General features: G+C 38.7%; 2 protein-coding genes across 7 annotated transcripts in view; both read left to right on the top strand.

The window, feature by feature from the left end:
* LOC119733169 (ubiquitin carboxyl-terminal hydrolase 2-like) overlaps nucleotides 1-2,756 on the top strand; it is a 54,600-nt gene extending 51,844 nt beyond the window's left edge. For all 3 annotated transcript variants that reach the window (XM_038206748.1, XM_038206747.1, XM_038206749.1), the window contains 2 exons: nucleotides 2,241-2,327; nucleotides 2,623-2,756. In XM_038206748.1, the coding sequence (XP_038062676.1) occupies nucleotides 2,241-2,327; nucleotides 2,623-2,635 (100 nt within the window). In that variant the 3' untranslated portion in view covers nucleotides 2,636-2,756. The remainder of the gene's footprint in view (nucleotides 1-2,240; nucleotides 2,328-2,622) is intronic.
* A 2,084-nt stretch (nucleotides 2,757-4,840) lies between these two features.
* Nucleotides 4,841-17,823, top strand: LOC119733219 (upstream stimulatory factor-like). 4 transcript variants are annotated; one of them, XM_038206806.1, is made up of 8 exons: nucleotides 4,842-4,994; nucleotides 10,517-10,560; nucleotides 11,637-11,710; nucleotides 11,985-12,128; nucleotides 13,372-13,531; nucleotides 15,026-15,113; nucleotides 15,910-16,060; nucleotides 16,872-17,823. In XM_038206806.1, the coding sequence occupies exons 1-8, from the start codon at nucleotides 4,963-4,965 to the stop codon at nucleotides 17,094-17,096; spliced, it is 918 nt and encodes a 305-aa protein (XP_038062734.1). In that variant the 5' UTR covers nucleotides 4,842-4,962; the 3' UTR covers nucleotides 17,097-17,823. The 4 variants fall into 4 exon arrangements, with proteins under 4 accessions (XP_038062736.1, XP_038062734.1, XP_038062735.1 ...); XM_038206805.1 differs by lacking the exon at nucleotides 4,842-4,994 and adding an exon at nucleotides 9,975-10,101; XM_038206808.1 differs by lacking the exon at nucleotides 11,985-12,128 and having other exon boundaries at nucleotides 4,841-4,994.
* The last annotated feature ends 3,192 nt before the right edge of the window (nucleotides 17,824-21,015 follow it).

The raw sequence follows: 21,015 nt of genomic DNA, 5'->3' as shown, positions 1-21,015 counted from the left end.
ACGCAAAATTCCATCTTATAATAAATCTGAATTAAAGTCAACTTTAATGGAACAAAAACAACATGCTCGTTGTGGAGACGATAACTCCAAAAATAAAGGTGTAATTAAACAGAAAATCTATTCAGTAATCAATCGAAATATTATAAGGAAGTCCATTAAATTTCAAAAGAGAACATCAAACACTGTTTATAGTACACTTAAAGCAATAGAGTGATTTCAAAGAGTATTTATATCCACACACATTTTCCAACAAATATTTTATGTCAAAAGAGGGCGCGCTACACAAATCATGGTCACCGCCGATTTTGTCCACAAAACTAAATCCAATTGAACACAACTCACTCGTTGTAAACACGATAACTCCAAAAATACAGGTGTTGTTCAGTTGAAATTGTATTTAGTAATTGATCGTTATGTTAAAAAGAAAATCATCGAATCTTAAAAGGGAACATCAAACACTTTATATAATACAGTTAAAGAAGTAGAGTGGTGTCGGCTCGAAAAACATCCGAATTAAAGTCAACTTATAACTGAGCCAAAACAACGCACTCGTTGTGGACACGGATAACTCCAAGAATAAAGGTGTAATTCAATAGCAAATGTATTCAGTAAATGATCGAAGTATTATAAGGAAGTCCATTAAATTTCAAAAGGGATTTTAAAAACTTTATAAAATACATTTAAAGCAAAAGAGTGGTGTCAGCTCGAAAAGCAAATCTGAATTAAAGTCAACTTTAATGGAACAAAAACATCATGCTCGTTGTGGAGACGATAACTCCAAAAATATAGGTGTAATAAAACAGCAAATCTATTCAGTAATCAATCGAAATATTATAAGGAAGTCCATTAAATTTCAAAAGAGAACATCAAACACTGTTTATAGTACACTTAAAGCAATAGAGTGATGTCAAAGAGTATTTATATCCATACACATTTTCCAACAAACATTTTATGTCAAAAGAGGGCGCGCTACACAAATCATGGTCACTGCCGATTTTGTCCACACAGAACTAAATCCAATGGAACACAACTCACTCGTTGTGGACACGATAACTCCAAAAACACAGGTGTTGTTCAGTTGAAATTGTATTTAGTAATCGATCGTTCTGTTCAAAAGAAAACCATTGAATTTCAAAAGGGAACATCAAACACTTTATATAATACAGTTAAAGAAGTAGAGTGGTGTCGGCTCGAAAAACATCCGAATTAAAGTCAACTTATCACTGAGCCAAAACAACGCACTCGTTGTGGACACGATAACTCCAAAAATAAAGGTGTAATTCAATAGCAAATTTATTCAGTTATCGATCGAAATATTATAAGGAAGTCCATTAAATTTCAAAAGGGATCTTTAAAATCTTTATAAAATACATTTAAAGCAAACGAGTGGTGTCAGCTCGAAAAACAAATCCGAATTAAAGTCAACTTTAATGGAACAAAAACAACATGCTGGGGGTAAACACGATAACTAAAAAAAATACATGTGTTGTTCAGTCATCGTTTGCATGTCATTAAGAAAATCTACAAAATCTCCAAAAGGAAAATCAACCACTTCATATCATACAGCTACAGTAGTGAAGTGGTGTTGCCAATTATATTATTTACGGAGAGAATAACAATTTAATGACTAAATATTCTGTGTTGTTTTTCATATCTGTCTTGACCAATCTGCCAGTGCCTTAAAGTGAATTCAATGCATCACTTAATTCATGAGTTAGTGTGTCGTTTCTGTACAATAGTAAATATGCAAATGTTCTATCGACTGTGATTGCAGATACGCGCGTTTTTTCGGTGTTGACAAATACAATATTAACGGAGAGAACTACAATTTGTTGCCTAAATATTCTGTGCGTTTTTCCTATTTATCATGACCAATCTGCTGGCTGAAACTGAATTCAATGCATCAGTTAATTCCTGAGTTAACGTGTCCATCAGGCCTGCGTCGTTTCTGCACGTCGGCAAATGTATTTGTCATGTTTTATAATTGGTACTTTTATCTAATACAATGTATTCTGCCTTTGAATACAAACGGCCGGATGGCACTTGTAACTGATGATGCGGATACGCAGATAATTAAAGTAAAATTAACGTGAAATTCATGTAAGAGTATTACAACAAACAAGACGTCGACAAATGAATGGGAATGCCTACATGAAATTTGGGATTTTTTTTCTTTTAAAAATGTAAGGAATTATGTATTAGTATTTATAATATCATCTTTTCTTCCTTATTTTCTGTAGTCTGTTCCGTTATCAATATGCCACGATACGGCGATCCAACCACCTACTTCGGAATATGCTCAGATGTACCCGTCACGGCACCGAAAGGTGAGAAAAACATACAACAAACAAACAAACAAACAACCCAATAAACAAGCAAACATCTTAGACACAATACCCCACAAACTCACTGACGTAAAAACACTGAAAATCATACGGCCTAATATTCTTTTGGATGTTACGCAAACAATCTTAAAACAAAGCGTAAGCATGTTTGACTTCGTTTGAATCTCTTCAAAGATCGATCAGTAAAGTATTACACGTACATTTTATATAATCATCTTCTGAAATCAACTTTATTTAAGAATAAGATGAATTTGCTTGTCTTTGTTTTGTGTTAAAGGGCCTTTGTGTGACGAAGAGTTGCTCCTCATCGCCTCCAGCCTCTCTCGAGATTGGCGTACGGTGGCGCACTCACTCGGTCTCCCTGACAACCGCATCGGCAGCATCGAGCGAGGCTTCCCGCCGAAAGAACGGCTGTTCGCAGTCCTGAGGGACTGGCGGGGGAAGAGTTTGAAGATGAGCGCTCCTCATGAAACAGCCGTCGAACTTGCCAATGCAATGTTTGAACTTGGACGTGACGACATTGGGCATCACCTAGTTAGAAAATACCAGGAGGCATTAGAATGTGCTTAACGATCATCGAACGAAACTAAATCCATTACCGAATGTCCAAGGTCCATGTTGAAAGTTCGGATAGAGCATGGAGAAATAAAACACAGTTATGCATTTCATAGTTCATTCATGAAGTTATATTATATATATACCACTTATTTTCCAAAAAAAGATCCCACCTAAAAAGTGCAATATTGTTTTCAGCCCGTATAACTGAGGTGAACTTATTCGACGCGCAATGCAACCCGAAATTAAAACTGATACAAACTGGTGTAAAAAAATCATACTCAAATTGAAAATTCGTTAGAAGTCTAAAATAAAAAAATGTTTGGAATTAAGCTAGAGGTCCGCGCCCGGGAGAGATGTGACGTATTTTGTACAAACAACTCATTTTTGCTTTAATTTAGAAGCGTAACTGCATTCGGCCAAGTAGATTTAAATACCCTTATTCTTGTTATTGCTATTAGGCAATTTTATCATACTTTTTAATAAATAAAAGTGAAATTTTCCTTCCAAATCGTTTTCCCTTTGAGTTGCCTTTCATTGTATCGTGCTAACTTTTGTATTGTGTGAATTACTTTCGGCATTATAGGCCTATATTGTTGATGTACCCTAACGTGGCGCGGCCCCCAACGTGGCGCACTTTGATTTTTCGCCTGTAGCGCCTAGCTAGAGCAAAAGTTTTAACTGAAATTTCACAGAAAGTGACATTTCATCAAGTTCTAAACACTCCCGTTCATAAATCGTGATTTTATTCATCCGTTACAAAGTTAGAAGAAAAAATTATTTTGGCGTGATTTTCCGATTTTATTTTCAAGTGCAAAGTGAACACTTTGAAAATGCCCCGAAAAATAAGAAAATAATTTACTGACAAACATCTGGCTGGGTATGTAAGTAGAGATAATAATGATTTATCAGAATTTATCAAGTTAACAGAAATTCTTAAATGTTAATTTGGAATTTTCCGATATTTATTTAAGTGCGCCACGTTAGGGAACACTCCGTGAATTTGTGCCCAATTTCCGGACGCCACCGTTTTTAAATTTTGGATTAAATTTTATGAAACCGAAATAGTTCACAGAGGTTAAATAGCATGCATTAATAAGGTCAAAGTACCAGTATTTTACTGCATGAATTTGAGGTTTGTCAACAAAGAGGTTTGGCAACACTACACGAGGAAAGTTGGGTAAGCTTCGAAGTGCGCCACGTTAGGGTACACGACTATACTCAGAAATATTTATTATGAAGAGTTTGAACATGAACTTTTTTCATATATTCAAGACCGTAAGTGACATAAGGGCGCCAGGTTTTCGGAAAATCAAAAGCCAAAATCGAAAGAAAATTATTGGGAAAATTTGTCCTCAAAATTATTGTCTCAATTGACTATGGTTTACTTTAATTAATTGAGGTAGATGACTGCGGATTTTAAATTTCTTCAAAATTTACCGCGTCCATTTTTGCTGGCGGGCATCTTGCCAGCGAGCGCGGACTTAATACTATTACCACCATTACCGACTGTCTTAAAAATACTTCAAATAATACCAAAATGTAATGACATAATATCGCGCCAATAATGACCGACATTTTATGTGATGATGCGATAGCTTTTAATCCAAGTCATGTGATTGGTTAATATCAGGTGGTGCCATGACGTCATTAATTTATCGTAGCCGCTGCACGCATCCTCGAACCGTAAACAGATAATTCCTACGCTTGTTAGAAAATAGATAACAAAACTGGGATAAAAAGAATTTAAAACTACTCATTGTGACGAATAATAATCAAAGTATACTTTTACATGAATGAATAGACAGTCTTTTGAAGATTAGAAAAAAAATTAGAATGTAAAAAGTTGAAGTGGATTTTGGCCCAGCGGAGCGATATATCTTGCCAAATCACCCTATCTAAAAGCGCACAAACAACGATAAAGAATAGGAAGGCAGGCGGACGAAGGTTGCGGCCATTTTGTTTCAATGTCACATGTACACCCACATGACCTAGTGTTTGTTCCCGTGACTTTGTACTGCTTCCCTGATTCGTTTGTGGTCCTTAGTTTCGGCAAAACCACATGGATATGTTAGAACAAGCCCTGGAACCTAGGTAAGAATAATTACTTGTCAGTTCTGAATGGTCAAGCTTTTAGGAAGAAGGAATTTAGTGCAAGAAAAATCCGGGGATTCGGGGGAAATGGCAGTTCAACATGATTGATAAAAAGGCGTACGATCATACGACATGTACGATGATCATGGTGTCAGAAACGCCCGTGTCCGGTCCTAGATCCTGGACACGCGTGCCACTCTCTGACAATGACAGTTAAGTTACCCACTAAAACTAGTTGACAAAAATGCCAAGTTATTGCGTAGGACTTATGATTAAAAAACATGGACATGATCAAGATATATATTTATAAGAAAAAATAATTGGCAGAAAGTTTAAGTTTTATTTCTTTGAGATTGAGTGTGAGGCTTTTGTTTCCTTTTTGTTTGTCAAATTTTGTGATGTTTTTAGGCCATAAAATTTTAGATTTGTGTTCTAACATGACAAGCATGACAAGCAGCTTTGTTTACATTGTTCATTATTCATTATTTTAGTGAACAATCGATCTGTTGACCGTCTTCTTAATCTTGGTGGTGGTGGATATGGATGCCGCTTAGCCCCGTGGCCGTCGGTATGCTGCGCTGAACCTAAGGCCACACACCGTGGTCCATGCACTACTGAGGATGTTTTCACAAAATTTGCAGGGAATTTCTTACATATGGTTGTATTCTACGATGTCCCATCTATCACTTCTGGGATGCTTAGGTGTAATGATGTTCAATTTTCCGAGATATTCTTGAATCTTTCTGGAGCCCATATGCACTCGTGAAACGTCCGGTGATGGCAGCCATTTTGAATGTGACAAGAGATGACCTCAAGCTGTGACGTCGCGTTTATGCAAATTGCTTGTCGAGCGAGTGCGCGAGTTGCAAATGCGACGGCTGTTTCCTGTGTCGCGCGCGTCGTCCAAGCCGTCGACATCGATGCCCACGCAGTGCATGCGCAGGGTATTATTTTAATTTTTATTTGGAACAGGAAACAGCCGTCGCATTTGCAACTCGCGCCCTCGCTCGACAAGCAATTTGCATAAACGCGACGTCACAGCTTGAGGTCATCTCTTGTCACATTCAAAATGGCTGCCATCACCAGACGTTTCACGAGTGCATATGAGCTCCAGAAAGATTCAAGAATATCTCGGAAAATTGAACATCATTACACCTAAGCATCCCAGAAGTGATAGATGGGACATCATAGAATACAACCATATGTAAGAAACTGCCTGTAAATTTTATGAAAACTTTGTCCTCAGTAGTGCGCGGTACCACAGTGTGTGGCCAGAGATTCAGCGCAGCATACCGCGGCCACACTAGTGGGGCTAGATGCCGCTTAGCCCCACTAGTGTGGCCGTCGGTATGCTGCGCTGAACCTCTGGCCACACACCGTGGTACCGCGCGCTACTGAGGACGAAGTTTCATAAAATCTGCGGTCCGTTTCTTACATTCTCAGTTTCTTACTTTCTTATGGTTGTATTCTATGATGTTTCACCTATCACTTCTGGGATGCTTAGGTCTAATGATGTTCCATTTTCCGAGATATTCTTCAATCTTTCTGGAGCCCATATGCACTCGTGAAACGTCTGGTGATGGCAGCCATTTTTAATGTGACAAGAGATGACCTCAAGCTGTGACGTCGCGTTTATGCAAATTGCTTGTCGAGCGCGCGAGGGCGCGAGTTGCAAATGCGACGGCTGTTTCCTGTGCCGTAGATCCTGAATAGAGATCGGTGCACGTGGCCCCCTGACGATAAATACATGGTACAGGAAACAGCCGTCGCATTCGCAACTCGCGCCCTCGCGCGCTCGACAAGCAATTTGCATAAACGCGACGTCACAGCTTGAGGTCATCTCTTGTCCCATTCAAAATGGCTGCCATCACCAGACGTTTCACGAGTGCATATGGGCTCCAGAAAGATTGAAGAATATCTCGGAAAATGGAACATCATTAGACCTAAGCATCCCAGAAGTGATAGGTGAGACATCATAGAATACAACCATAAGAAAGTAAGAAACTGAGAATGTAAGAAACGGACCGCAGATTTTATGAAAACTTCGTCCTCAGTAGCGCGCGGTACCACGGTGTGTGGCCAGAGGTTCAGCGCAGCATACCGACGGCCACACTAGTGGGGCTAGATGCCGCTGTGCGCCGTACCACGAAAGGCACGAGTCTACATGTAGAACACGACAGTCATGACAGTGGGTCCGACACGTGACGACAACGGCATGGATAGCAGACCACTATCAGATCCCATTCAACCGTTGAAAATCTGACACACATCGGCATCCAGTTCATTGTTTAAATAAAAATAAACATGCAACGAAATGTGCTTATTCCTCCATGATGGGATCCATCTAACAGTTTCAGGCAAATCAGTAAAATGTTATTATTAAGTGAAAATATCAATTAGAAGGCCTACTCAACTTGATCCTGAAAAAAAATCGAGAACAATGCGTATGCGCAGAAATGCATGTGGATCTTGCCAGAAAGTTTCCATTGGTTGACTCATTGAGTGCCACAATCAAAGGACCAATCAGATTAAGCGATAGAAGCAGCGCTGGGTATTATTATTAATGCCGAATGGAATGGAGGAAACCCAAGGGGGAAAAACCAATGCTGTGCATGCAGGTGTAGTGTGAATATCGGACTCCATGAAAAATGGATTCGTTGGTAGTATTGCGCATGCGTAAGTATGATAATTGGGAGAGTGACTGGTCACATGCGAGGGATTGACCAATAATTAATAGGGAAAAGGAGTCCGATTTGCCTATAACACCGGCACACAGAATGCCCATACACATGAAGTGTACTGTATCGTGTACTGCACTATGCAGACGGGATTGACAATCGCGAAGTTGCAGTCTGCTGGCCTTGGTCTCCAGCGTCGCGTCCAACATGTGCGCACCATACGCCATAGTACATGTATCCATAGCCACTTCAGTGGTTGTGTTCAAAGTCTATGGAGAGTCAAGAATTTTTTTTAAAGTATTTCCTAACAAAATTGGGAATGTTTCTGAGTCCAAGATTCATGTCTTTTCAACATTTTTGGAATGACTGACCCTTATTGAGATGATGTATGAACAAAAAGTATGAAGTTTTGCAGGGTTGAGGCTATATGGCAAAAATGTGTGGCTGATTTTGGAGGCTTTTGGAGGATGCACTTTAATTGTCAAGGTCTAAGGCTGGACCTTGTGTTGTTTCTGCTCAGCCGTGCATGAATTTAGGCCTAGATTAGGCCAACAAAAATAATACTTCTGCTTCCGGTTACCCGACCGACCCTATTTTAAGGCTGCGACCCTAAAAATCTTATCGGCAATCCCCCCCCCCCTCAAAAAAAAATTGATTGAATAAATAAAAGTACAAACTTGTTGTCTTTTCTGTCTTCACAAAATACCTCTCAACAACCCTTTTGCATCAAAAAAATGCCTGTATTCATTTGTTTTTTTACTTACATTCGCTATTTTTTCAAAAGAAACCTCCGTTATTTTTACAAATTGGCTTCGCGATATAACTACTTCGCAATTCGATGTCACGGTGACTATAATCACGTGCGTAAACCTACATGACCTAGCTCAATGCAGTGACGACATGATGAAAATGCGGTAACTAGTCTGTCATGGCTATGCGATCGATAGCGCTAGCACTATATTGCAGGCCGATGCACTGTCACCTGGTCGGATTCGACATCGTAAAAATGCCAAGAAAACACCGATAGAGAAAGAACATTTTTGGAACTCGTATTTGGAGTTATACATGCAGCGTGTTTCCCAAAATTTTTGACCGTAAAAACGAAGTCTGTTGGCCACGCGCCACACATGCACAGTGCATCACACACTTCGGAGTTTTGGCCAGCTTCCCGTCTTGACTAGTGTTGTGCATATGGTGCGAATATAACGACCTGAATTTTCCATCATTTTTTTAAGAATTATCAAACGTAAATATATTGACTGTAATTAAGGTAGGTTTTATTCACTTTTTTGTGACCATTTTAGCCTTCGTAGTACAGTGGAAATAGTTCAGGCTAAAACTTCGCATATAATTGAATGCCCCATTCAATCTGCATAACAAAAATTGGCCAAAAGAATTAAAAATTCTGACCGACCGACCCTATTTTTGAAAGCCATGTAATTGGAAGCAGAAGTAATTTTTTTCCGGCCTTATACTTGAAATCCTCCGCACTGCTCCAGAATGTCACTGGCTCTGCCTCAACATGCAAACAGTTATTGCTGGAGGATTTTGCAGGATTGAGGCAGTGGTCATCCCTCCAAGGATTGCATGCCTTAAATATGATTATAGTGAGAATAGATTGTAATATTGTATGTCTTTTTTCTTTCTGTATTGAATGGATGTCAAATTGTTCAAGGAATTTTGAACTCTTGGTTAAGTGATAAACAAAGAGTCGCTGCAAAGGTTTCTTTGGACGGGGTTATTTATAGTTTGTGCTCTTTGGGATTATAGTCCCAGTCTGATCAGAGTCACATGTGTGCAACGTAACGTCAGGTGCACGTTACTGTCGGCAACACAACATGTATCACTTCCTGCCCCCATCACACTGCCTTATTAGATTACTCACCTATCCACCCCTCCTCCACCACAATGATTCATCCCAAAGTTACAAATGCTAAGAATCAACCAATCAGGTGCCTGAAAACTGACACATCAATTATGCTGGAGGGGTGTTGGTGAAGATGCTTCTTTTAGCCAATGGCCTTTTTGTAAAAGATTTTCACTTGCTGAAGTTTTTTCAGCATTAAATAGGTCAGTGTCTTTGTGCTGTGTGACTTGTTCTGTCTGTTTTTTAAAATAGAAACAAATATGAGTGGGCATTTATAAATAGATTTTTAGTCACGTTGGGCTAACGAAGCATGCATGTTTTAAATATTCGTGTCGAAAGTCCAACAAAGTCTCTGAAACGATTTGTGAACTTATTAGATGAGATCTTAAAACAGTTTCTTTTACAAGTGAATAATGTTATCTTGAGATATCTCTGAGGCTTCAGTTTTTGGGTGTTACTTTTACACCAGTCTTGTAGTGGTCTTACTGTGGTCTACAACTTTTTCTTCTATGAGAAAAAAGAATCTGTTTGCTATGATGGCAGTGAACAATGAGATTAACAGGTAAATTTATTTGTAGGGCTATATTCTTGCATCGTAATGGGACAACGTGGTTTTGGCAACATTGTGGTAGGCCTAATTGTTAAAGTATACCACACTGTTTACAAAAAAACAAATGATGTTCATTGAAGGTACTTCAATTGCAGCATGCTTTGGAGTTTGAGTTTGCTTGAGAAAGGGCGGGTATTTTGTGAAACATTTCGATACTTCATTCCATTCAGGTAGCGTATTCAACAATATCCAACAGCAGTGATAGTAGCCATTTTCTTGTTAAAGAAATAGATGTGAACTGTTGGATTCTGTTGGATTCTGTTAGATGCAGGAGGCTGAACTTGTTATTGTTTTAGTGCAACATTAAAGGAGTAAACAATGGTAAATAGAAATATTTTAGGATTTTTTTTTTTCTCATTTTTTTTAGCGGACAAGAAAAGAGTGATCAAGATCTTCAAGGGAAAGACGATGGTAAGTTTGTTTGATTTAATTTTTTGCCTGCTTTCATTAAAGGGAATGTACAACTTTTGTTTTTTGCTGTAATTTTCAGAAATGGATGGATTGGGGGGAAAGTATTTTGTAGCAAATATTGTTACACAGACTGGTTTGACGTTTTGGGTTCGTAGATGCTGGAAAAACCAAGAAAAACAATCATGTTCTTGTAGTCTGGTTCCCTGACCCCACTAACGAAGAAATTGAGCAATTTATAGATGTCGGAAAGTTGTTAAGTGAGGGAATCAGTCTAGCTGGCTTGTACCCATTCACAGGTGTGTAATCGATTGCAAAGAAAATGGAGACTAACTAAATATGATAAATCGGAGCAGTATTTGAAAAAAAACCACATTTTTTTCCAACACTGGTCGGCCGACCAACGTTGGAAATTGATGCAAAAATACCACTTTTCTTGAAAATGTCAGCACGCCAGGTGCCATGATTTTACAGGATGCTTTAGACTGTCATTCGCTAACAGTCCAGTTAGGTATTTTGTGATAGTTTGGTAGTTTTTTATGCTTGCAAATGTTGTATATTCCCTTTAATCAAAGAGTTACTTGTAAAACTTTGCAAATTATGGTTTTCTTGAGTTATTCTTGCATTAACTTTTTCTTGTTTTTTCTTGTTTATTTGTAATTTTGTACAGTGCTTTGATCTGCGTTAAAAGCGCTTTAGCATTTTATTATTATTTATTTTTATTATAGTATACATTTAATTGCAAGAGTGTTATGCTGATGTAAAGTAAATCAATATTTTTTTGCTGAGGTAAAAGTTGCAGTGAGGAGAGACTTTACATGTATGTGTGTTTTATTTTCAAATTTGCTGAAATGTCAACCAGCTTGTTCTGATGGAGCAAGACTTTTTTTTTTGGAAAAAGTTTTGCTGAAAGAAACAGCATTCTTCCTGATTGTTCAGACCTAACACTATTTGGAGATTCTTTGAAAATTGTGGTTTGGTCAGACCAAAATGACCATAAATTTTAAAATACAGACAACTGTTTCATGTATGCTTGTTTACTTGATAGATGACTGTTTCATGTTTGTAATTCTTTACAGGGGAGATTGGCTCTGGGTCTGAAGACCCCTCAGTCATTGCCAACTCGGCTGCCTTTGGAGCTGAAAACATTCATGTAAGTACCTACTACCTTTTTTTTATAATTGGATATTACAAAATATTTTTTATAGAAATTGTCTCTTTAAAAAATTATCTAATAACTTCCTTTAATGAATTCTTGGAGTCATTCCAACTGACTACTATGCTTAATCTTTCAGCCTAGTCACTCCTGATATGCCTGAGTGTTGCAAACATGTACTTAAATCAACCTTCAGACAAGCTTGAGGGCGTATGGATAATAATATGGCCTATTCCTTTCTAACTTATAATCCTGCTAATTCCTCCTGAAGTACCAATTTCGGACTGACAGTAACGGTCAGAGCCAAGTAACGTATCGAGTGGTTCAGGTGGACCCTGACGCTACTAACAGTTCATCGGCAGTAAATGTGGTCACTACGACATCGTTCCCGCAAGGTGGACAAGCTGTCACTCAGGTACGACCCAAACCCCATGAATGCCTAGCTCATGATCCTGTTTATGACAGCCACACCCCCATTCCCCACCCCACTCCCCACCCCACCCCCATTCCCAACCCCCATTCCCCACGTAGTTTAGGGTCTAGACGTTGTTACGGTTTGATACGCGATAACCCGCCACCACGATATAACCTGCCGCCGCGAGAGGGCGCTATCACGACCAACCAATATCACCCACGAACCCGTGAGAACAACATCTGGGGAAATTTGTATCGGTTGTGTAATGCACGCACCTGTTTGGCCTAACATGCAGCGTTCAAAACATTTTATTCGTAGTTCTGAACCACCAGTAGTGTAAAAGAAGCAGCAAGACTTTTGTGCTATTGTGATATTGGTTGGTCGTGATAGCGCCCTCTCGCGGCAGCGGGTTATCGCAGCGGAGGGTTATCACGTATCAAACCTTAACAACGTCTAGCCCCCAGACTATTACCCACACCATTCCCATCCACCCCAACCAACATCCCCACCAACACCCAATGAAGTTGTAGACATTTCGAAGCCTATCTCAGTACTCATTTCAAGATCCCAGACTAGTCAGAATACACCACTCTTTAGTTAGTCCGACCCAACTATAGATTATGTGGATCAATATGATTCTATGATATAAATATGAATATGATCCCAGTGGATTAGTGACTGCGCTAATAGAGGAAGTATTAATCTCGGGATTTGATTGACAGATTCCTGTCAGATCATAGTCACATGATGATTCATGAATTATCAATCATATAAACACCCACTCCACCCTAAGGCCAGTCAACTAAAATGCTGATACATCAGGTCAATTTCCTCAATAGTTTTCACTGATTTGGGTTGATAGTAGATAGTGGGGTAGCTACCGGTATAGGGTAGTGAAATTCAATTATCATTCACCTGTTTAAGGTATTTACAAAAAGTGTGTCATGGTTTTTTGCACAGCGTTAAATTGTTATGGTCTCAGAGGCCAAGCCTAGTGTTTGAATCTTTCTCACTAACTGCTCAGACTTTTTGGCTGTAACTTGTGAGCTGGGCAGTGCTGTTGTATAGGATTACTCTGTAATGCCAATGGATACTCTAAATCGAGCTCATTGTGTAAACCATATGCATGAAAAGACATGCGTAAATAGCCATTCTGAATCCATTGAATAGAACTTTGTGTTTACTAGGTTAGGCTTGTCTTGTTTTTACATATTTGTGTTCGTAATTTTTCTTTTTGACTTAGGTCATCCAAAGTCCATTTAGTAATGGGGAGAGTCCGACTTCAGACGCCCCTGCCGGTGAGACGAGATTTACATACTTCCCCACCTCAGCCGTCGTGACAGATCCTAGTGTCATCACCCAGCAATCCGAGTCATCACTGGCGAATGCAACCGCTGCAGGAGGTTACATTTGCTTTATTTTAATTCTTACCCTGCCAGACGCAACACAGTGCATCAGGTGTAAAAGTCCAGAACCTTGCTGCATTGAGCCAGTGCATAAACGGCCAATTCTGTAACAGTGAGAGCTAGTCCCATTGAACAATGCCAGAGTGGTATCCTGCTGCATTGGGGGACCACAGACTCTGAGGCCATTTGGTCTTGTGATTTTTGACCTGAAGTATCTTTCTACACTGAGCAGGCTACTCGTTTTAACAAGTGTTGCATGTTGGTGCGTTCAGCAGATTTTTTGTCAAAATGTATTGAAAGGTTAGGGTTAATTTGTAATTTAACCAGTTCATGCCGGGATTATTTTGACAAGAACAGAACTAGGCGCGGGATAAATAATGCGTTTGTGTAGAGTCAAGGAACAATGCAATCATTCTGAAGCACATTATTTAAAACTAACCTGTCGAAAATTCAGCTAAGCCAATACAGTCTAGTCTCGTTAATACAAACTCGTTCGGACCTAGCCAAATTGTTTGTTATATCAAAATTTTGTATTAAGAGGAATATCAGCCCCACTCTTTGTGCACATAAATGCACAGTCGGGACCAAGGCTTTATGTTTGTTATAACCAGAATTTGTATTAACAGAGTTTATACTAACAAGAGTCGACTGTATACACTTTGAGAAAACTGAAAATGCAAATGGTGTTTACCTTTAAAGAGAGTACCAAATATTAGAAACATGACTCAAAACATTCTTAAAAAGTTCACTTCGGATGACATGTATACACGCAAAGGTTTTGCAGTACAGTGGAACGCCGCTATATAACGAACATTGCGCGATCCACATAAATTCCTCGAAATAGCAATCGTTTGGTATAGAGATTTTAAGCCGATACTTAACAGCTTGTGATTTTCCGTACATTAGTGGCACCCTCTTTTGACCGTTGTAACCCTGGTAGTTACTAAGAGACGATTTTGAATACGTGTGACTTTTGAATCGTTTAATAACACTGTTTTTGAGCTTACACGGGTTGTATTTCCCTTCTATTCCTTGAGGAAAAAAATAGCCATTTGTCATTCTTCTGTTGACATTTTCCAACAATAATGTTCGATACGTTTTTTACACAAAAATTGGGAGCTAAGGATGATGTTTGGTATAGCCGAATGTTCGATGCAGCGGTGTTCGGTATAGTGACGTTCCACTGCATCGCAGCAAGCGAGGCCAGAAATATCAGGGGGTGCTATCCTAAGATGCCGGCCTGAACCAGTTTGGCATCGAGGTTCGTGAAAAACAATCCCGCACCTGGGTCCGGTCAACGTCAAAATAATCCCAGTGCGAACTGGTTAAAAAGCTGACGAGTTTAAAATATTAAATTTCCAATTAAACCTTAACAATGCACTCTGGTTACACATTTCTTGCATGTGTGAGTAAACATGTTAAAAACAACCATTCATTTTGGTAAATTTTTGTTACAAATTCAGGTTTATTGAATTTTGTGTTCATGTGCAGGTCAGTTTTACGTGATGATGTCACCGCAAGATGTCTTGCAAGGAGCTACCCAGAGAACCATTGCTCCAAGAACTCACACATTCACTCCGTAAGTCAACAACGTTAAAAGTGGAATTTGGGATTGGTCTTTCATATTATCTCTGTGCAGGAACGATAGAGTTCAATCAAATACCATTAGATGACTAGTAGGTGATCAGTGAGACGTGATGTTAGTTAGCTGTCCAGTTTCGAATACTTGAGTATTCGATTATTCAAAACTGTGTTTGACTGAATATTTGAATATTTGAAAGTTGTTGATCAATTTAATATTAGTTTTGCACTTCACCGACGTATATACACTGTATACCCAGTGTGCTACCCCCCGAAGTGAAAGTGCGAAAAAATCACTCGGGTGGGACTCAAACCAACAACCTCCTGCTTTGTAGTGTAGACATCTTACCACTCAATGACTGGCCGAGGTTGGCTGGTTCGAATCTGATCAAGTTTACACGTGCCGGCTGCAACTGCGTGCCATGCCAGTGAAATGTTACATGCAAAGTACACCCCATAAAATGTGTGTGCAGTGGTTGATTTTACAGGCCGCTCCAATGCCTTGCACTTAATATTTTATAACTGTCAAATGCTTTAGCCTGCTAAAAAGATGAGAACAATGAACCGCCGTTGACAAAAAAATAGCTGTCATCGTCAGGATACAGTGGCATCAATAAAGGGCCACAACTTTACGATTACAATAACTTCAACTAGGCTCCTAAGGAATTCTCATTTTAAAATTTCTGTAGGAATCCTGTAGCTTGTGATATCTTCTAATTTAAAACTGACAGCAGGCAGTCATATGTACACATTTAAAAAAAACTCTGACAAAAGTTGTTTTTTCTCTTGCGCAGTAAAATTGATGGAGCACGCACAGCCAGGGACGATAGGAGAAGAGCCACGCATAATGAAGTGGAACGCAGAAGAAGAGATAAGATCAATAACTGGATTGTTAAACTTTCTAAGCTGGTCCCTGATTGCGCAACTGACCAAGTCAAATCACAGGTGAGACTATAAAGATGATCCCTTCAAGCCAATTTGACTTCACCAAACATTCGCTTTGAAGTTAGCCAGGGTTGGAATGCGTTCAACTCTTGCCAATTCGCAGCATAAAAACTAACTGTGCCGTACACAAATTCCCGGTCGCGTTCCTTTTCGCGCTGAGTTTGAACAACCTTTTATTTAACCTTTCATTGTAAAATTCCTGTTTTGCTTAAAGGTAGAGAACATAATTTGTCGTTTGTGCATTTTTTTTCGTTTGAATCAACAAAAGTGCTCAAAATCTAAAAAAGGGTGCTTAACAACTAACCTGATGAAGTTTTAGCTAAGTGAATGCTGTATATTTTAAGAAAACAATATTCTAGGTTCTCGATTTCAATTCGAAACTGCCAAGTCATGTTTTGAATTGCGCACGAAATCAGCGTCCGGGACACGTTCTCATTCAGCCAATTGCAGCCTTGCGATGTCACGCACTGAACCGATGAATGATAGTAACCGCGCACGCGTGTGTTAACGCTTGCGTGCACCCATTCATGGCTACGCCGAATTAAAAACGAACTACAAACGGAAATTTCCAAAATACGTCTTTAGACACATCGTTGGAAATGACCGTCTTTAATTGTATTCTTCAAAATGACAGCATGCCAGAAAGAATAACTTCACAGGGAGTTTAGTTACATTACTCTCTTTAAACCAAGTAAGCTTTCAACAATGATTTCGTCAGGTACTTTTTGGATAGCTGCAAATGATCTACTCTAAACTTTAATAAAAACCAACCCGTTGAATAATCTCTTTTTTGTGTGTTGAACTTCAACAGCAGAGTAAAGGAGGTATTTTATCCAAAACCTGCGACTACATCGTCGATCTGAGAAATTCCAACGGACGCATGGCCGAAACCGTCAAAGAGCATGAACGCATCTCCGTCGACAACGAGTTACTACGGCAACAGGTAGAAGAACTCAAGAATGAGAACACTCTTCTGAAAGCACAGCTGCGGCAGCACGGGATTGCGATTCTCCCTGCAACCATGGATAACTCGTAAAACGGTGGAACAAAATCCGATCGGAACTTTAGTTTAACCTGGAGAACTTCCAAGAATGCAGGTTATTCCCAATTTGTAGGCTTTTGGGTTGTACGGAAGACATGTTAGGAATTTGTTGCTCGCTTCAAAAGTCCACACAGTTTTTTTATTTTGTATTTATCAAAAAATTGTTCATAGTCCTGTTCCAATTCAAGTCAACCATTTATCACATTACTTACAGCAAGACTTTTTACAGCAAGACTTTTTTGCTGCTTCTTCCAAACAAAAAGTAGTGCGAATTTCTTGACTTTAAGACTTTTTTAGTCACAAAGTTAAGTATAACAGATCAGGACCATTGTTACACCAGAACTACAGATTTTTTCTGAGTTACAAATTCAATGCAGTTGACTCCTGTTGGAATATGTTTGATTTTCATCATTTTTTCACAATGCATTTTAGGTGTTGAACATTTTTCTCGTCAACTTTGATGCCAAAATTAAGCTTGTTTGAAGCATCACTTTTGATGCAACAATCTCACTGGGTGTATGCATTCAATTTGCACTCACTGCTTCTGGTAAATCTATTATCTCGAGTTATTTTGTGATTTTTGTTATTTTCAGAGAGAGCACTTTTTCGTTTTGCCTAGTTTGTGAATGATAAAATTACAACAAGCATTCCAAGTTTTTAGACAGACTTATAGTTGCTTTGTAATGCCGGTATAAAATGCATTTTAAAATACAGGGTGGGTAAAAAAAAACAACCAAATGTCGGGACCATTGTTTTAGTGAAGTTCTTCATGTAGCACTTTCAAAATCTAGGATATGAAAGCCCAATTCATAAGCTTTCTTTTAGTACAAGAATCATTCACATCACTCATGTACTTTTCAAGTTATAGAATTATAAACACAACCACCATTTTAAAGTTCTGTCCTCGGGTCTCAAAAATGTACTAAGTGTTCTTTCAGCAAAATGAAAACAAATCACATAGGGATGTGTGTGAATTATTTTTGTTTTGCTGAAGATCCGTGGACAGAACTTTAAAATGGTGATTGTGTTTATAATTCCGTAACTTAAGAAGTACATGAGTGATTTGAATGATTCTTATACTAAAACAAAGCTTATGAATTGGGCTTTCATATCCTATATTTTGAGAGTGCTACATGCAGAAGTTCACTGAAACAATTGTTGCGACATTTGGGTTCCGTTGGTTTTTTTGGTTTTTTTACTCGCCCCGTATTATTTTTGTTTATTTGTTGGGGGGGGGGGGCCTGAGCTTGTTGTAGACATGTTGAATAATAATGTATAGAAGCAAAAACAAAACAATTTTCCAATTTAAACTATGTACATGCAGTTTTTGTGTTTTTTTTGTCGCTTCCTTTTTTATTTTGAAATTACGTATTTAGAAATGATTTGTTTAAAACTAAATTTTGTGGGTGTAGGATTCCAAATGATTTAATTTTTGTTGCATTTTTCTCTCCACAATTCAAATGAAAAACATTTCCCTTGCGATTTCATTTCAACAATTTTGGTTCAATATTCAGACTTTGTATATAACACGTTTGCTTTTTAGAGTATATTTTGAGAAGTACCCTTGCCATAATGCATCTCAAATATTGTCTGATGTTATGATGAATTTTGTTTAGACATGAATAATTGGACTTGAGAATTTTTCGTCAAATTTGGGAAATTTTGATACTTCATGGTGAATACTCGTAGGACCAGTCGTAAACCACTTTGCAGATTCTTCAATTTTGCGTGTCAAGTATTAAAGGGAAGATACAACATTTGTAAACATCAAAAACGAAATGATCAAATTATTACGAAATACCTTACTGGGAATGACAGTCTAAAAGCATCCTGTAAAATCGTAGCTCCTGATGTGCTGACATTTGCACAAAAAATTGTATTTTTTAATCGCTGGTCAGCCGACCATCATTGGAGAAAACTGGCTTTTTGCAAAAACTGCTCCTAATTTTTCATATTTAGTTATTCCGCATTTTCTTTACAATTAATTACACACCTGTGTAGGGCTACAAGCCTGCTAGACTGATTCTCTGACCTTACGATTCCCTGATGTCTATAAATTGCTCCGTTTCATCTTAAATGGCGTCAGGGAACCAGACTTCAAGATAATGATTGGTTTTCTTGGTTAGTCGCATCTGCGAACACAAAACTTCAAACAAGTCACTGTAACAATATTTGCTATAAATTACTAACCCCCTAAATACATCCATTACTGAAAATTACAGCAAAAGCAAGTGTTGTATATTCCCTTTAAAATGGTTTGTAAATATTCTAGATATATCCTCTTGTTTTTGGTTTGGTAGGATGGCATAGCTTTCCCACCGTATCCTATGATTTTAATCCCATCCAGCATGTCCAGGCTGATTCTGGTGGGTTTTTGTTTTTTGTTTTGGTGTCTTTTTCATGAAAACGTTGGTCCCAACATTTGGGTTTTTTTTTTTTGTGTGGACTCCCCTTGTTAAAGAATTTGTTTGAGTCCTTGAATTTATTGCTGGAAGAAAAAGTTTTGAAAAGTTAGAATGACTTTTGTTTCATTGCTGTGACCCCCAATGACTTTGGAGGTTGACAGTAAAAGAATGTGAACCTTGAACGCCATAGTGCTGATGTAGATCGCTGACAAGCATACTCAGCATAAGCGGTGTTTATCCAAGACGTAAAATTAAAGAACTTGCAAACAAAAATGTTAAACGTGAGTTAGATGTGTCTTTCTATGTACATGTAGCTGGTCTCAAAACCCTGAGACATTTTGCGTTTTTAAAACCAATTTCTGATTAATTTCACTGGTGAGATGAATATGAAATAAAAATGTACATTTTAAATTATCGTTAACTTTTGCAAAACGATATAAATATTTGACACAGGTAGGGACTGTGATGGTTGATTAAAAAAAAATGTACAGTAAATTTTAAAGTTCTTGGATTTGTATATTTTTGTTTCTTTTAAAGGGATACAACATTTGTTTTTGCTGTTATTCTCAGAAATGGATGGATTTTAGGGAGTTAGTGTTTTAGAGTGTTTAGTGTTTTACTTTTGTTTGAAGTTTTTGTGTTCGTAGATTCTGGAAAAGCCAAAAAAATCATTAATGTACTTGTAGTCTGGTTCCCTAACCCCACCTGAGAGGAAACAGAGCAATTTATAGACTAGACGTTGGGGAATTGTAAGGTCAGGGAACCACTCTAGCTGGCTTGTACCCGTTGATGCTACGAGTGTAATCGATTGCCAACAAAATGTGGACTAACTAAATATGATAAATTGGCCGGGGAGCAGTATTAAAAAAAAAGAAGGTTTTTTTGGGATGAAGAGATTTTGCAAAATTTGAGAAAACCCATTGAGCCCCCCCCCCCCGAAAAAAACAATGTGGACCCCGAATGTCTCCAGCCATTTCAATCCTAGTTATGTCCACCTCCTGGGGGGGGGGGGGGGGGGGGGGGGCAACAGGGGCCATGGCCCCTCTCCCCAAAAAACGAACCAAATTTTTTTTTAAGCGATGTCGCAATAAAGGCAGGCACTGCGCGCGTACACCACCATCTTTTCTTCAAACAAATTTGGTTAAAGTGGTCAGAAACTTCCTCAGATCGCACAACAAAGCATCTAGAATCCCCCCCCCCCAAAAAAAAAAACCCGGGTGGGCCCCAAACCCCTCGCCGTAATTCTTTTGACCTACTTTTTGGTGGACCAAAATTATTTTGGGCCCACCCGAAAATAATTGTGTTCTGGATCCGCCTTGGTTATTTGTGTGTTTTTTGAGCGGGTTATTTGTGTGTGTTTTTTAGCGTCTAGCCCCGCCCCACGACACTGTGACCAATCACAGCCGCTGTGGGCGGGGCTTATAATGATAAGTTTATCCGCTGGCAGTGCTTCTTATGCTGAATATTCATTAACATATTTTTGAGCGCTCGATCGTGACCATAAAATC

Source organism: Patiria miniata, unplaced genomic scaffold (genome assembly GCF_015706575.1).
Source record: "Patiria miniata isolate m_02_andy unplaced genomic scaffold, ASM1570657v1 HiC_scaffold_25, whole genome shotgun sequence".
Classification (NCBI taxonomy): Eukaryota; Metazoa; Echinodermata; class Asteroidea; order Valvatida; family Asterinidae; genus Patiria; species Patiria miniata.
The sequence above is the reverse complement of the archived record's forward strand: the minus strand, read 5'-3'. Positions and strand labels throughout refer to the sequence as shown.

What these genes read in the sequence shown, in the direction of transcription:
- LOC119733219 (XM_038206805.1), top strand. Translation starts at nt 10,049, where the DNA reads ATGAGAAAAAAGAATCTGTTTGCTATGATGGCAGTGAACAATGAGATT. An exon ending in GTGGACAAGCTGTCACTCAG is followed by an intron (nt 12,129 to 13,371) that starts GTACGACCCAAA and finishes TTTTTGACTTAG; the next exon opens with GTCATCCAAAGTCCATTTAG. An exon ending in AGAACTCACACATTCACTCC is followed by an intron (nt 15,114 to 15,909) that starts GTAAGTCAACAA and finishes TCTCTTGCGCAG; the next exon opens with TAAAATTGATGGAGCACGCA.